General features: G+C 45.3%; 1 protein-coding gene across 1 annotated transcript in view; it reads right to left on the reverse strand.

Annotated features, from left to right (window-relative positions):
• LOC143211245 (dynein axonemal heavy chain 5-like) overlaps positions 1–18199 on the reverse strand; it is a 179722-nt gene that overhangs the window by 67531 nt on the left and 93992 nt on the right. The window contains exons 4-5 of the mRNA XM_076428729.1: positions 2113–2382; positions 1808–2036 (exon numbers count right to left, since the gene is read on the reverse strand). Of these exons, the coding sequence (XP_076284844.1) occupies positions 1808–2036; positions 2113–2382 (499 nt within the window). The remainder of the gene's footprint in view (positions 1–1807; positions 2037–2112; positions 2383–18199) is intronic.

Below are 18199 nucleotides of genomic sequence, written 5' to 3' on the forward strand. Positions count from 1 at the left end.
ATGATGTAGGTCAGGCGTGGGCACGGGTGGAGCCCCTCAGACGCCTACTTCCCCCACCAAGCTTCCTTTCGGAGGCGCTCCTCGCGGATCCGATGCACGGAGCCTGCGCACTGCTTGCGACGGACGAAGCGTGTCTTTCCTTCATAGTAACAACGGATGCTGGTGGGGGACAGTGGGCGCTACGGTGGGGACGGTCTTGCCTCAATTGAGGCAAAAATGCCCACGCCTGATGTAGGTACTGCTGAGAGCTGACAAGAAGGTCCCTGGCAGAAATGCGGTGACGTAGGCAAGAATGCGCGTCCGATTGGTTGGCTTGGTGGGGGCGCGCCTTCTATTGGCCGAAGCGGTCACACACACACTACTACTGCTATACAGAACAATAGACCCCTCTTACCTCTGTGCCCACCCCGCGGATCTTCTTGTCAGCTCTCAGCAGTACTCCCTCTCTGAAGACCAGACCAGACCACGGCACGGGCTCCGTGGTCTACGGTCTTAGTGGAGGACGTGTTCCGATATGGTGCATCTTTTTTCGCGCATGTGCGGCGATTTCAGCCTCAGTAAATTTAGATTCTCGATAAAATGGGGTACTTTGAGCACCCCACAGAATTTAAAAAAATTGATATGATTTGATTCTGAAGAATGAATGTGTATAACATGTGTATTTCTGTATATTTTGTAACTCGTAGGACATGTCCTGGAGTTTTTTTGTCTGGAGCAGACTGTTTCAATACATTCCTGTCAATATAACTGCCCCAGGGCTCTGCTACCTCATCATCCTAATATAGATACGTTATTGTTTTGGCCGCGTATGCGCGAGAAAAGATGCACCATATCGGAACACTGCGTTGGAGTGTGCGCATGGTGCTAGAATGGGATAGTGGAACCGGAAAAGGAGGAGAGCAAATGAAGCCGGTTTTTACCTCATCTGACGACACTGGGTCGCGCTTTGATTGGTCCGTGTTTTTCGTTAATAACTCCTTAACAAAGCTGCGGCGGCTACTTTTGCAAAAGAAAATGTCGCTTCAAATGACCCCAGGAACCTCCCATTTCAAGAAACCGCAATATTTTTTAGACACTCTGTATATGTACAGTCAAACTTGTTTTTGTGCGGTAGACAGGGACCGCAGAAAAAAAACCAGACAAAAAAAATCACAAACTTCACAAATAGCTATAACAAATAATTTTTCACAGCATATTAAAGAAAATTTTTTTATGCGGTGGAGAGGGATTCTAACACAAGACGTTCAGGAGACGTTCGGAAGACGTTCGTAAGACATTCGGGGCATCTTTAAGACGACTCAATGTCCAAGTGCAGACGTCTTTAAAACGTCTTTAAGACGTCTTTGTGCTATCTGGGTCGTAGGTGTAGAATCACACCATGATGGTGGCCGTGACATAATTTCGTGACACCCTGTACATTGTTCATGGATTTGCTAATATACAGGGAGGTCCATTTAAATACGGACACCTAAATATCTCTTCAGGTTATTGTGATGCAAAAAATATTTGTTACGTAATGTGCATGGTGTCAATGGACCAAATATCTGGCAAGAATATTTTTTTCAAAGGTCATTTTTTTCGTTAGATATAGATAATAAAATAAAAATTGTAGTTATGTATCAAAAAACATCGATGACCTTGATAACTCCGAGAAAAATGACCTTCGGGAAAAAATATTCTTGCCAGATATTTGGTCCATTGACACTATGCACATTACGTAACAAATATTTTTTGCATCACAATAACCTGAAGAGATATTTAGGTGTTCGTATTTAAACAGACCTCCCTGTATAATGACATCTCGTACCTTTGATTTCCGTGTAAAGGCCATACTTCAGTTTTTCAGTAGATATTGCAATGGAGGTTCCAAAAATGATCATATCCGGTTCGGTAGCTAATCGATCTTCGAGTTCACTGTGCTTGCGAAGAGTAGCTTCGAATTCTGGTAAGGAAATTTGTAATAATTCTCTCATACTCCGTTCGTTATTCCATAAGAATTTATAAGGTTTCCATCGATTAATAAATTCTACAAGATCCTACGAAATTAATATACATTAATTAAACTATTAAGTTCAAGCATTGTCGAATTATTTGAAACTATGTTATAATTACCGGTTTGAATTCCAGCATACACGTGTTCAGCATGGAGAAAAGTTTTAGTATTTCCTTGTTGTCCATCACCATTCCGTGGAAGTTGCTTTCTTGAACAGGAAAAATTGGCCTTTCCTCTGAAATAATTTTATACAACCGTCGCCTTCTAGTTTCCGGGTCTTCCGGCTCCTCTTGTTTCCTCTTCGCGACTTGCATTTGAGCTCGCATTACTATATCGGCGAAGCTTTTCCTTGGGTAAGCGGTTCCCCAAGAGTTCTGATCGATTGAGGACTTTGACAATTACGAAAATGCTTTATGCTTCCCGAAAAGACATTCGTATCTTATGTTAGAATCAATTAATCCTCATGTTCATAACCAGGTACAATAAATCCTTGATCTAAGACAGACGTCGCACAGTGGCCCGAGAAGGCGATTTTACTGGCCAAAAGTCAAAATGTCATTGGATCTTTATAAAAGTTGATAATCAGATGTTTTTGAGGTCACTGATAACGAATCTGACATCAAAAATGAAAAATTCAAAATGGTGGATTCAATACTATGCACATACAGGGTGTTTACCTACAGGTGGGAGAAAATTTAAGGGGTGGTTCTCGACGATAATATAAGACGAAAATGAAGAATAAAAAAATTGCGATTTCGGCTTCGTTATTTAGTTATTAACAATTAAAAATCCGCCTAAAATGCTGCAACACTTCTAACAAAAGTATACGTTGCGTACGTCAGACAGGCGAGCGACAGTCTCGTATCAAGTGACAAACGCATGCATACCTTAGTTCTCATTTAGGGCCCCAGCGAGGTGAAAATGTTTAAAAAATCGGTGGACGACATTGAACCTACCTACTCGTTAAAATCCACAAGGGCATTTCTAATATCCGCCCTATGGAATTATCGAGTAGAAGGGGTCAATGCCCTTTCACTTTTATATTCTTCTCAAACATATCCACAAATCCTTATCCTGCACTATAATTGTTCATAACACCGTACCTAATATACTGGAATAAACGCTCTAGCACTATTTACAATATCATACACACGCACTACGAGTTTACAGAGAGTACAAGTTTACTGAGGGGAATGAGGAGAATGTAAAGAACTGGTAATCCTTTAATGTTGAAACACTGCACTTTATTGAACTTTATACTTTATTTACGTCGCGAGACTCGCTCACAGACGGAACGGACATCTTGAGGTCGTGTGATTTCTGCGAACGGAAATCTTCGACGCGTGCGAGAAGAATCGTTCGTTCAAGCTAGCATCCGTATGCACACTGATTCAAGACAGCTAATGTGGTCAATGCACAATGCACACACATGAGATATTTTGCGGTCACAGACAGAATGAGAAAGAATCACGAAATTCGTGAAAACAGGATAGACAATGTATTGGTATAGCAACACGCGATGTTTGGGCGGTAGTTTGCTGTAGATCTTCATTTGTTTTATCGATCTGGCATCGACCTCATCAGCTGTCTTGAATCAGTTTTTTGCGCTGATTCCGAATCTGGTTTTAATTTTTTCCCTATACGTCCAGTTTTTGAAAATCATGGCTTTGAAAAAAAAACATATTTTTCAACTTTAAACAAATATTGTGATGTTATTATAAAAGATATTGAATTGTTGTATACAGCAAACGATTCTGTAGACTTTCCCGAATACAGTGATATCCAATATTAATACATTATGATTGTTTAAACATGTTTAAACAATGATTAAAGACGGAGATGCACCACTTTTGCACCAATTTTTGCGGATATTTTCGAATTTATCTCAAAAAATAAGGGTCCAGCGAAAAATTGAACTATACCACGCGAAAGAGCAGACTTTTATCTTGAGAAACCCCCTTGTGAAGTTTGCATGGTCGACGTTTTTACCGAACCAGAAAGCAAAATATCTTCGCCCGACATGCGTTGACGCCAGTGGTGCTCTTCCACTAGCGCGGTCGTTCGTCGGGATACGGCGCGGCGCGCTGCGGTGAAACGGCGCGTGGCTATAAGCGCGCAATTATGTCAGCTTACTTAAATGTAATATTTTATTAAATGTGTTATACTATTGTTATTTATTATTTATTAGTATATTTATTCTGTATAAATTATTTTATGTATTTTTTAATGTTAGTCTCTCGTTTATAGTATATTTAATACAAAAAATACCTTTTGTAACAAAAAAATAATTTATTCACACACTACACTATTACACTATTTACAATGCTAATATATATGTGTACACTATTCAGATATAATACACTACTAAAATACATATATTATATACACAACAACTAAAATACTATAAATAACTATAAATGTTTTTTATGAAGTTTTATACGTAGCAATGCAGATTTGAAATGCTTGACACGACTGATTTCAACAAACACAAAGCCGAAACTGAACTCTGGCATCAGTTTTCTTAAGAACCAACACGATATTTTGAAATAAATGACGGTCTACGGACAACGGAATACATACAATGTAAGGAAAGTCTGCAATGCGGTGACTGAAAAATTTTATTTTCAGTAATTGTCGTCTTATCTATGTATTGTAATTATAGTGCCAATGAACACTCGAGATTCTTCCGAGTAAAATAAGTCCAAACACAATATAAACGGGACTATTTTTATTGACTTAAATACATAATTAAAATAGTTTGCTCCATATTAAATCGATATAGTGTATTATATCTGAATAGTGTACACATATATATTAGCATTGTAAATAGTGTAATAGTGTAGTGTGTGAATAAATTATTTTTTTGTTACAAAAGGTATTTTTTTGTATTAAATATACTATAAACGAGAGACTAACATTAAAAAATACATAAAATAATTTATACAGAATAAATATACTAATAAATAATAAATAACAATAGTATAACACATTTAATAAAATATTACATTTAAGTAAGCTGACATAATTGCGCGCTTATAGCCACGCGCCGTTTCACCGCAGCGCGCCTCGCCGTATCCCGACGAACGACCGCGCTAGTGGAAGAGCACCACTGGCGTCAACGCATGTCGGGCGAAGATATTTTGCTTTCTGGTTCGGTAAAAACGTCGACCATGCAAACTTCACAAGGGGGTTTCTCAAGATAAAAGTCTGCTCTTTCGCGTGGTATAGTTCAATTTTTCGCTGGACCCTTATTTTTTGAGATAAATTCGAAAATATCCGCAAAAATTGGTGCAAAAGTGGTGCATCTCCGTCTTTAATCATTGTTTAAACATGTTTAAACAATCATAATGTATTAATATTGGATATCACTGTATTCGGGAAAGTCTACAGAATCTTTTGCTGCAAACAACAATTCAATATCTTTTATAATAACATCGCAATATTTGTTTAAAGTTGAAAAATATGTCTTTTTTTAAAACTCCATTTTCTCAAAAACTGGACGTATAGGAAAAAAATTAAAACCAGATTCGGAATCAGCGCAAAAAACTCTATAAGAAGGACCCAACAGTATATTGAAATCAAATTTGGTGTTGGACAGTGTAATTTTTCCATTTCTGGGATAAATGATTGCAAAAGAGACGCACTTTTTCTTTAATGGACTTTCTAGTTTCGTCACAAGTCACTTGGTTGATTTTATCAAAAATAAAATCAGACCCAGCAATTATTTTCCTGCGCGGATCACCTTCATTATACCATGCATTAAAAAGATCCTCATATTTAAAGTTATATTTGTCTACAAATATAAAAATAATTAACCTTTTGATGTCAAGACATTATGATGGGAAGGTTAAAGTGGAACATACTTTTCGACATTGTAATTCAAAATTATGTTCAATTCTTAAACTAAATTACACACTATATAAATGAATTAAAAATATGTACAATGTATGTGTATCTACATACATAAATATGTTCAATTATAATTATATAACTAACTATAATACACAAGTTAACACACATAAAACTTACAATTAGCAAAATCCTTCAGTACAGATGTTTCCACGTGAATATTCGATTGAAGACTAACGTGATCAAAAACAAGTATGCTAGACGATATTTCTGTGAATATGATCAATGTAATACAATGTAACAGTTTATACAAAGAAATACTAACAAGCAGATAGGACTCGCGCAGTCTAAACATCAGAGTCCAAGTCAACTATGCTATCCAGACGCCAAAATACCGCGGGATTTTATTTCTTAATTATCGTATAAACTACACGGCTGCAGCAGGCTGCACCTAAAATTTGTATGCTCTTATTCGAAATTGTTTAAACTTTCATATAAGACAAGTCTGATGTCTAACACTTTTATACATTTTTTTTTAAAAACCTTCCCAAAGTTTAAATTGCCAATAATATTGCAGCATTTGTTCATGGATTAAATAATGCTGTAAACGTAATTAAATAATGAAAATTTTTTTCCGGTGTTCGAGGGCTGCGACCCTTTTTTTCGGCCGCGTGTCTTGCTCGCCGTGGGGATAATATGTACTTCATGAGCCAGCTCAGGCTCGTACCGTATGAACTACGCGTGGCGCATTAATTAGTTCGACGCTCGTATCTATAATTTCCACCAGGGCTTGAAGGAAACTGTTAAAATTTTCAATTAGTTCTGGTATAACAGTTACGAGGATAGTCCCAGAAGTACCCGACCTAACAAAGAAAACACAAAAAATTTGGGAAAAAATAACTTTATTTCTCAACGTAGTCTCCTTTTAGCACGATACACTTTTCCCAGCGATGTTCAATACCTTCGATACCCTGTTTATAGTGAGATCCGTCGAGCTCCTCAAAATAGCCATCAACCGCAGACTGCACCTCTTCATTGTTGGCAAATCTTTTACCACCGACCCATTTTTTCAAGTTTGGAAAGAGAAAATAATTTGAGGGGGCTAAATCTGGCGAATAGGGTGCGTGAGGAAGCAGTTCGAACTTTAACTCATTGATTTTGACCACCGCGATACCGGATGTGTGAACTGGTGCATTGTCCTGATGGTTAGCAAACGCGGCACCCATCTTGCGCACAGCTTTGTCATGTGCAAATTTTCAGTTAATATGCGATATACAGCACTTTTTGAAATGCCTACCATGTCTGCTAGCTCGCGCAATTTCAGTCGACGATCATCTAAAACCATTTTGTGGATTTTCTTCACCATTTCTGGCGTGGTCACCTCATTTGGTCGACCACTGCGATGCTCGTCTTGGCAGCTCGTACGGCTTCGTTTAAACTCTGCCACCCAATATTTTATTGTTGTAAACGAAGGAGCAGACTCCCCCAGAGTAGAATCTATCTCGGTTTTGATATTGGTTAGACTGAGACCTTTCATATGAAAGTATTGTATCACATAACGATGACCAAATTTTTCTATGTTTACAAATTCACTAAAAGCGTTCACTATTGGTGGCTGTCAAACAAATACTAAACAACGTAGCGTCTTCAGACTTCAAACTTAAGCTTTATAAAGATTGTACTTTTGGCTATAGTAAGTTTTCAAATAAGAACCGCCAACTATATGTCAAGGTCGGGTACTTCTGGGACTACCCTCGTAGCAACAGCATATTCTTTAACTCACCGTTGACGTTGTTAAAAGAGTAGTAGCATATCGTAGAACGTGTTGTAACGTTGTCCCTTGTTCGCACGAATTTACAGTCGCTGAGGACGGGCCGTGTGCAGCCGTGCAGACACAGGCCTCCCGAGACAAAGGCAATTGACGAGAAGGCTCGTTCGAAGCACAAAACTCTTGTTTGGGCGCCAGGTACTAGAAAGTACCAGATTAAATACGACCAACGGCTCGTGCTCGAGGAAGTCGAACACGAGCTTCGAACCTTCTCGTAACGCAAACGAAATACGATGACGCGAACGGCCAGGAGTTCGAACACAGAGGATAACGGGGACAGCCCTCACGGCAGGACGGGTCTCGCAGGTCGGAAATAAACTTGACAGTTAGGGCTCAAATTAGTTTATTTGTTGTCTGACGGTAAAGACTACAGGTGAGCGGCCACGTGGCCGCGACCCGGGAGTCCGCGCTCCTAGTACACTCTAGCGATGGTTGATCGATCGCGGAGCGCGTTAAGTCGATATTCGATTTATCACGAAGGCACGGTACGACGGTACCGTAAGCGCAGTAAGCGCAGATGGACGGCGCGAATTTCGCGGACTGTCGCTAGTCTGTCGAGCGAGGTTGGCCTCGCGTTACCGAATTTCTGTACGACAAACTATTCAATTCCGCCGCGGCTCCTGAGGAGATTTCCGAAATAAGAACTGAGGGAAACTGCTCTACCAAAAACTCACAGCGCCCATGAAACGGACGCAAGTTCGACACACCAAAATGTCGAGGACGAGAGGATAACGTGTCGTCCTCACACCAAATCTGCGGGCCACCACGAACAGAAGAACGAGGAATCACGGTTACGGTCTCGTTATCCTGCGCACGGGATTCGTTGGCCGGGTTGGTATTTCAGCCTCGAGATTTGGCTTCGAAACTGTCGTTCTTACTTGAACGCGAAAACTACCCGCGACACGAAATTACTTAGTCGAACGGGACTCGGAACTACTAAATCATCTAAAGGCGAGATTCGCAACCATTCGCTCGAAGGACTATGCTTGAGCCCAAATAAGAAGGTACTTACTAGCCGACCAATTTAAGACTCTACTGCGCATATGACTCTAACGGAACTCGTTCATTGGCTAATCCCCCTACTCGTACTTCGCCGACCACGCGATCATTGGCTGACGCTATGAATTTAATGGCTGACGCGCAACAACATGCGCAGAACAAGTACCTTCTTATTTGGGCCCAAGTATAGCGCGACAGTGATCCCTTCATCCGTATCGGTGGAATGCATCGATTCTAGTTCCCCCCCGCTCCTTTTGGATGACCGAATTTCCCTATTGGCGCTCCTCGCAACAGGACTGATTCCAGTCGCAGGACCGCACCTTCAGAGAAGGTCCTCGGGCCCCAGACCTTCATAACACCTAATTGTCACGATCGCCACTGATCACCGGGGAGGATGAATCCTCCCAGGCACCCCTCCTCGGGATGAGGGGACGGCGGGACCTCCAAAATACAGAATGTTCCAAATTGAGACCTCATTGTCCCCCATCGTCGCCTCCGAGTTTCTTCGTTCGTGTGCGGCGGCTCCTTTTGATAAGTTCCGGATCCGGATTGATTTCCCTCCTTGGCCAATAATTTATTGTCGATTCGATTCCTTGATGCGGGGCGCCAATGTCGGTGTATCTTGCAAAATCATAGTGGTCTAGGCACGTCCCTGGAACTGACCATGCTTGGCACGTGCAATAGACGACATTAGGAGCGATATTACCAACGGACTATCTTCCTCTAGGAGCGCTATCAATCCGCGGGTGATTTCCGAAATCGCTAACGGCCGGTCCGGTCCATTCACAAAATGGTTGTTTGACCGTTTTCAAACGGAGAAGTGACGTCGCAGGCTTGCAATGTCACAGTGTATAAATACTGTAAAAGTGAACGAAATCTGCACAACTATGTCATTTAGCGTCATTTTTGAATTTGTGATCGTGAGCACCTAAAAAATATTTTATCCATATTAAAAACATGAAATCTCCGTGGTTAGAGCAGGCATGTCAAACCAGAGAGGAAATTTTTTTTTCTTTTGTCTCCACATCATGTTTAGCCTGGAACAGCTCCTACATCATCTTTAGCAGGAAACAGAACCCGCTTTACTGTTATTAAATCTGTGGCATGGATCAGAACTAGCTTCAACCACCGATCAGATACTATTATTTAATAGTTAATATCATTCGCGAGCGAGCAACAACTCCCCTCTAGTTAGGAATAAAACAGCAGTAAGCGCTCTCACTGGGATATCGTGTAACGTAAGAACTGAGACTGTAAGAATTTTGGAACGTCGCGCGTCATGCCTATTGGCACGACGAGAAATTACAGGACCGTAGCGCGGGCTCAGGGAGCCCGGCTAATTACTCGTTGCCAATAGGAAATGCTGATGCCAATGCTGCCGCCGTAAGGCCCGCCTCGTATCACCGGACTATTTGGGAAATCTCTGCAGAAGAATGTCTCACGACATTCCCGGTGGCCGAAGGGCCATCGTTAAGGAAAACATGAAAATGGCCAGGTCCGGCGCCTTCCTGGCGAGCGCCGGCCCTACTTAGTAGCGACATCGCGAGCGACAGTAATTGGCGGGCGTAAAACCGAAAGAGTGGGGGACGCCTCACTTCCGCATCCTCGAGCCATCGTAAATCACGGGCACTGCTGCGTAGGCTTTCGTAAGATCTAGTCGAAATACCACCGAACCTTGTAAACGCGTGTGCGTCATGCGTATGGTTAATACTTGGTGCCGTAGTTACTCTCGACAATCTCACCGCTGCCGGTGGTAAGTGCCAATTTCCGTCTAATATTCGAGGATATTATTTGTGGCTCGAGCAGCGTTTTGTGAATAAACTCGGTTGTACGCGAATCGTCTTTCGGACGACCGCGTGTTTCGTGTGTGTCGTAGTAACGACAGCCCGTTTGCGTTCCTTAGGCGAGTTCCCAGTGAGAAGCGAAAAGCGAGAGATCCGTACAATCTGCACGTGTCCGCGTATTTTGTTCGACGCTGCCGCGCACAGTCATATTTTGTAAATTAGTCAAATTCACCGTGAACCCCGCGCCGGCCTAAATCTCGGACGGCTGCCGACGCGGGTTATTTTCATTATTCCGAGGAACGCGTATTCCATCGGGTACCGATATTATTTCATCGCTGTTCGTCTGCCCGATCAACCAGCGTAATACCGATTCCGACGCGGCCATCTTGGAGATAGCGAATCCGCGCACGTGTCGGCATTCCGCCGAACACGTATTGTCTATCGACCTAGACCGTTCCCAGATAGCACAGGACGTCTTGCAGACGTCATTTTCTCGTCTGTTCTACGTCTTTACGTCTTACGTCTCAGTAAGACGCTCTTTACACTCCATAAAGGCATCTTTTCTGGGACGTCGTTTTGACGCCCGAAGGAAGGTGCGTTTTATGCATCTCATTTCTGCCGTACAAACGACGTCCCAGAGAAGATGCCTTTATGGACGTGTAAAAGCCGCCTCTTTGGAGACGCCGTTTTCACGGCAGAATGAGATGCATAAAAGGCACCTGCCTTCAAACGTCAAAACGACGTCCCAGAGAAGATGCCTTTATGGACGTGTAAAAGCCGCCTCTTTGGAGACGCCGTTTTCACGGCAGAAATGAGATGCATAAAAGGCACCTGCCTTCAAATGTCAAAACGACGTCCCAGAAAAGATGCCTTTATGGACGTGTAAAACCCTCTTTAGAGACGCCGCACAGTGGGACGAATGTACGAAAACCCGCGACATTGACTAAAATTTGAAGTTTGTTATAAGACTTTGGTGGCATATATACTTACTTTAGTGCATCTTGACGAGCGTCATTCAAATATAGCGTATCGAAAAAAAAATTTTTTTATGTGCTTTATAACCGTGAATGGAAAGAAAAAGAAACTTTGACGAATTTTTTTGTTTTAAGTCTATAAGGCTGTTTGAGATCAGACGGGACAATAAACTTCACCGAATTTGGACGAGCACACTTTATTCCGTCTGGCGGTAGTCTCAACAAAACTTTATACAAATTATGTACAACGTTCAGCACAATTGTATGATTGACTGAGGCAATAAAGAATCGAATAAAGTAGTTCAGAAAGAACGTGATTGTTCACAGCAGCGGTGCTGAGAACGTAGTTAGAAACGAATGCTGTTAACCGAAAAAGACTGGTCTGACGACGCGCGACTTTCGTACCGAAGCTAATCAGCGATTGATTCGACGAACGATCAGAAGAGCGGATTTCTCTCTCCGTCGGAACGATGACCTGCTAATCGAAAATCTCGACCAATGGAATTCCACCAGGCAGGTCGATAATCGATCCGACGGCGACAGCCTATCGCGCGGCGCGCTGCTGATCGATCATCGATCTCGCGACGGCGAGCGGAGCAGCCAATCACTGGGCTGCGTGGTGGATCGTGCGTCACGATCTCGAGGTACGCGCAGCCAATCCCAAACATTCCGCCCGCCTCGTCATTCATTGACGAAATTGAGAAGAATGAATGGGTTGGCAACGTGCGACGTAGTAAATGGACGACGAGACGCGAGTGCAAAAATGGAAGTTTACAGTGCTAATGATTGCCGAGATGGATACAATTAAAATGAAGTGAATAATGAGGTGAGTGAAACTAACCTAAGTAAATGATATCGCTAGTTAATTGGTGACGCGAATTGTACAGTGCTTAACCTAAAATTGAAACGCGCTCGAAATTTCACAGATGAGAATTGGAAGAATCGCGTGATACGCCTGCCTCGGGTTCCCTTCCAGCATCTGTCTCAGCATCGTCCGGCGCTAGTAATGGAATTAGTTTGTGTACAGGCCTAAGAAATTGCGACTTGGCAGTACGAACAGTTGCGACTCGAATAGAAGAATCTGGTCCCGGGTGCACGTTTACTACGCGAGCGAGAGGCCATTGAGTGGGAGGAAGAAGTTCACTTTTTATAAGGCAGAGGATTCCGGCCTTGATTAGTGCCTTGTCCCTTTGCCATTTGCCTCGAGTTTGCAGTGAATTTAAGTACTCCCGTGACCAGCGCTTCCAGAAATGTTGCTGCATTTGTTGCAATAATTGCCAACGAGACAAGCGTGATGCTGGAAGGTCCTCGAGGCTGGGCTCCGGGATTGCGATGAGAGGTTCCCCGATCAAGAAGTGACCAGGCGTTAGAGCAACTGGATCCTCAGGGTCGTCTGACATAGGCAATAAAGGTCTGGAATTGAGACAAGCTTCGATACCCGTCAGAAGCGTGGTCAGCTCCTCGAAGGTCAATCTCTGCTCGCCAATGATTCTGCGGAGGTGATACTTAACGGACTTAACAGCTGCCTCCCAGAGTCCGCCGAAGTGAGGAGCGGAAGGAGGATTGAATCTCCAGGTAATTCCTTCTCTGGAAGCTGCGGCGAATGGGCCTCCTCCCTGTTTCTCCGATTCGCGTAGAAGGGCACGCAGTTCGTGGTTAGCGCCTACAAAGTTCCGTCCACAATCGCTGTAAAGTTCGGAGCAGCGACCACGCCGTGCCATGAAGCGTCGTAGAGCGGCCAAGAAGGTATCGGTGGACCCATCCGATGCAGCCTCCAGATGTACGGCCTTAGTGACGAGGCAAATGAATACGGCGATGTATCCCTTCGAGGTGCGCTGACCACGGCCACTACTGGATCTGAGCAGTATTGGCCCAGCATAGTCAATTCCAGATCTGTAAAAAGGACGACAAGGAGTTAGTCGTGGTAATGGAAGATTTCCCATTTTTGGTTGTGCAGTTTGACCCTTCCAACGTATACAAGTGGTGCAATGTCTGATACAGGACTTGACCATATGACGACCCTTGAGGACCCAGCACTCTTGACGCAGAGTAGCGAGAGTCAGTTGAGTTCCCCCGTGGAGGCACCGCTTGTGCGCAGCGTCTACCCACAGCCTTGCCAAGGCAGAGTCGTCTGGAAGTATAGCGGGATGCTTCCTGTCGTAGGTGAGGTTGGTGACCTGGAGGCGGCCGCCAACGCGCAGTACTCCTTCAGGATCTAGGAAAGGACTGAGCTTTGCTAGCCGGCTCTTGGATGGCACCGGTTGGTCTTTCCGGAGGGCCCTGATGTCCTCCATGAAGTGTGCAGCTTGCTCCAGCTGCAATAGAGTGAGTTTACAAGCTTGTATCTCGGAGGCAGTGAGAATTGATTCCGTTTTTCGTTGTCCAGGTTTCCAACGACGACACCAAGCCAGAACTCGTAGTAGGCGAGTCAGGTTAGAAAACCGCTCGATCAAGGAGCATGCAGATCCCTCTGTTCGGCGAGCCACGTGATGAATGAGTGGTTCAGTGACTTCGGGGTGAGCTTCGCTGCCCACGGTCTCCGGGAAGTGTCCGGATGAAGAAAGCCACTCGGGTCCTCGCCACCAAAGCTCGAAGTTTACCATCTCGGTTGGATACAGGCCCCTGGATGCACAGTCTGCAGGGTTCTCGGCACTTCGTACATGATGCCACTTGGCTAGAGGCACCATCCTCTGGATTTCGGCGACTCGGTTGGCCACGTACGTCGGCCAACGAGATGGATGCCCCTGAATCCAGCTGAGAGTCACCGAGGAGTCGGACCAAAGATGTAGTCCGATATCCCGCAAGTCGAGCACCTTGGTGATGTGGTCGGTGAGTTTGGCCAACAGGAACGCTGCACAGAGCTCCAGTCTCGGTAGTGAGACTCTCTTCAACGGAGCTACCCTGGATTTGGCGACGATGAGTGAAACGGTGGCAACTCCCCTCTCATCGAGGACTCGAGAGTAAACCACAGCCGCATATGCTCGCTCGGAAGCATCAGCAAATCCGTGGATCTCGATAGTTTGCTTGGAGCCACTGATACCCAGCCAGCGTGGGACTCGAATAGTTTGCAGCGTGGGCAGCTGCTGTTGGAACTTCTGCCAGATGAGTTCCTCCCTTCCTGGTAGAGGTGCGTCCCAGTCAATCTTGAGGAGCCACAGAGACTGCATGAGAACCTTTGCGACTATAGTGACGGGAGCCAACCAGCCAAGGGGATCGAAGAGTTGTGCCGTCCCGCTGAGCACCGCTCGCTTAGTGTAGCCAGTGTTCCGGATCAAAGTGGCAGCGGAGACCTGAAAACAGTCAGAGGACGGGAGCCATTGTATACCTAGGACGCTGTGCAATGTGGGAGAGTCCCATTCGACGATTCCCTTCCGCTCGTCGATGGAGAGTCCTTCCAGAAGTTCCCGAGAGTTGGAGGCCCACTTCCTGAGTGGGAATCCGCCCGCCATGAGAAGCTCTCGGACCTCAAGTCGTTTCAGACGAGCCTCTGGAAGGGAGTCAGCTCCGGTGAGGACATCGTCCATGTATATGTCCCTCAGTACGGTGTGGGAGCCTCGTGGATACCGTAGCTCTTCCAGTTGAGCGAGTTGATGAAGACATCGGATTGCTAGGTAAGGTGCACAAGCAAGTCCGTAGGTAACAGTGTTGAGCTCGTAATCTAGTATGTTTTCCCTCTTTCCAGATCTCCACACGATCCGCTGCCACCTTCGGTCTTCAGGATGGACGAGAATCTGCCGATACATTTTCTCGATATCGGCTGAGAACACGAATCGGTGTCGCCGCCATCTCAGAAGTACGTCAGCAAGATTAGGCAGTAGATTAGGACCCCGAAGAAGGAAATCGTTGAGTGACTTCCCATTAGAAGAAGGCATTGAGCCGTTGAAGACTACTCGAAGTTTGGTAGTCTTGCTGCTCTCACGCAGCACTCCGTGATGAGGAAGGTAATAGGAGTTACAACCGGAAGAAGGTGGAGTCGACGACATGTGCCCTAGTGCCTCGTAGGTGGTCAGGAAGTCTTGATAGGCGAGCCTGAACTCTTCAGAGCGTCGGAACCTGGAGCTTAGACCATCAAGAGTTTTCACGGCGGTGTGTCGTGAGTTTCCCAACTCTGGAGTGTCCTTGAACGGCAGACGCACCATGAAGCGACCATCAGGTAGACGGGCGTAAGTGGTGGAGAAGTGTTCCTCAGCTCGGATGTCGTCTTCCGTGCCAGGAATCATTGCCTCGACTTCCTCCTGCTCCCAGAACCTCGATAAGGAAGCCATAAGTTCCTGGTCTACCCTGCTGTGAAGTACTGGAGCCTCAGCGCGATCAGACGAACAGTTAGAGTTCGACGGTCCAGATCCTCCGGTCAGAATCCAGCCGAAGTGGGTCTCCTGAGCGACTGGAGTGTGTGGCGGCCCTTTCTTGACGCCTTCCAAGAGAATGAGGTCGTAGGACTCGGCTCCTAGGAGGATGTCTACCGGATCGGTATGGTGATAGACAGGATCGGCGAGTTTCAACCCCTTAACGTGGGGCCAGGAGCTGGGAGAGGGTAGATTTAGAGGTTGGTACTTGGAGAGTTCGGGAAGAATGTAGGCAGGAACCTCGAAGATTCTCTTTTGCTCGTGATGAGGAGCAATTGCGAGAACAGTCTTCCCCCGAGTGAACTGCGCTCTGCATTTTCCAACGCCACGAAGAGGAATCCTAGCCTGACTTCTTTGAAGGCCGAGTCGTTGAGCAAGAGCCTCTGAGACTAAGGAAACCTCACTGCCGGGATCGATGAGTACGCGAGCGAGGCTGCTTTGTCCGAGTGGGCCTAGAACTAAAACACGAGCGGTACCGAGAATCACCGAAGCGTTACTCACGTGAGTAGATACCTGCTGCACGCAGGCCCCAGCTGCATTATTCTCCTGTCGAGATTGAACTGCTTCGTGTATCAGCGTGTGATGCTTGCCTTCACATCGCTGACATCGCTTCGGGGACTTGCAATCATTAACTTGGTGGTTTCCAAGGCAGTTGAAGCAGATGTTTAATGCACGAACAGCGTCCTTTCGTTCAGAAGGCGACTTATCACGGAATTGCTTGCAGTGTTGAATGAAGTGTTGATCCTGGCAAAGGCTGCAGGATCTTCCCGAGGGGCTGGCCTTGGAAACTTGATGGACCTTGAAGCTCTTGGTTACAGTCTTCTTGATCGTTGCTGACTCTCTTTCCGGCGGAGCTTCCAGTTCTTCGCAGGTTTGTATGCGCCCGAGCATAAACTCCCTCAACTGCTCCATAGTGGGAATGTCCTTTGATCGCTTGACTAAATCCTCCCACTCACGTCGTGACTGTTGATCCAACCTTTGTGTGGTTAATTCAACGATCCAGTCTTCGGCGTTGTTCACAGGTCTGTCAAGGTTTATGAGGGCATCGACGGCATCAAACGTTTCGTCGAAAAGTCGCTGCAATTCGACGGCGGATTCCTTGCGAACTGGAGATAGCTTCGAAAGGAGTCTGATCTGGGCTTGGACCAGCTTTCGACGGTTCTCATAGCGGTTTTCGAGTTTCTCCCACGCGACCTGGAAGTTTTCGGCAGTCGTCTTGACATTCTTAAGTAAGGCTGCGGCGCTACCCTTCATGCAGGTTTTAAGATAGTGCAGACGTTCTACAGGCGAAAAAGTCGGGTCCTTGATTATCAGTGATGTAAACAAGTCGCGAAAGGACGGCCAGTCCTTGTATTGTCCGTCGAAAGATGGGAGAGGCATTTTTGGCAACACGGCGCGCGACCTCTGAGTGCCCGTCTCGACGACCGTTGAGTTTGAATTCGGAGATTCTTTAACGGTCGCGGATGCCCTGAGGTCCGAAATCATGTCTCTCAGCACTCCAGTCTGTTCCATGTGGACCAGTTGCACTTCTTCGTACTCGTCGTCCTGGATGTATGCACTTTCCTTTAATTTAGGATCCTTTTCAGCGGCGGCTCTGATGGCGGAATCTCCCCTTCGATAATCGGACCATAGCTCTTGGAGGGTAGTAAGACCAGATTGCAGTAATCCCAGCGAAATGTTGGCCTTTCCCCGTTTTTTGATGTTTGAAACGAGTCGGGAAATCCGTTGGCCGATGAGTTGCTGATTACTGACAAGGTCAGCCATTGTTTGTATTCACGATTTCAAACGCACAGCGGTTAAAAATCACTTGTAAATTTTCAGTGAACTGCAGCACTGAATCCGGCTCGAAGGACCAAATGTTTGAGATCAGACGGGACAATAAACTTCACCGAATTTGGACGAGCACACTTTATTCCGTCTGGCGGTAGTCTCAACAAAACTTTATACAAATTATGTACAACGTTCAGCACAATTGTATGATTGACTGAGGCAATAAAGAATCGAATAAAGTAGTTCAGAAAGAACGTGATTGTTCACAGCAGCGGTGCTGAGAACGTAGTTAGAAACGAATGCTGTTAACCGAAAAAGGCTGGTCTGACGACGCGCGACTTTCGTACCGAAGCTAATCAGCGATTGATTCGACGAACGATCAGAAGAGCGGATTTCTCTCTCCGTCGGAACGATGACCTGCTAATCGAAAATCTCGACCAATGGAATTCCACCAGGCAGGTCGATAATCGATCCGACGGCGACAGCCTATCGCGCGGCGCGCTGCTGATCGATCATCGATCTCGCGACGGCGAGCGGAGCAGCCAATCACTGGGCTGCGTGGTGGATCGTGCGTCACGATCTCGAGGTACGCGCAGCCAATCCCAAACAAAGGCAATAAAATAAATTTTTTTGTTTTTTTTGAAAATTTTTTTTAT

This window comes from Lasioglossum baleicum, chromosome 8 (genome assembly GCF_051020765.1).
Source record: "Lasioglossum baleicum chromosome 8, iyLasBale1, whole genome shotgun sequence".
In the NCBI taxonomy this organism is placed as follows: Eukaryota; Metazoa; Arthropoda; class Insecta; order Hymenoptera; family Halictidae; genus Lasioglossum; species Lasioglossum baleicum.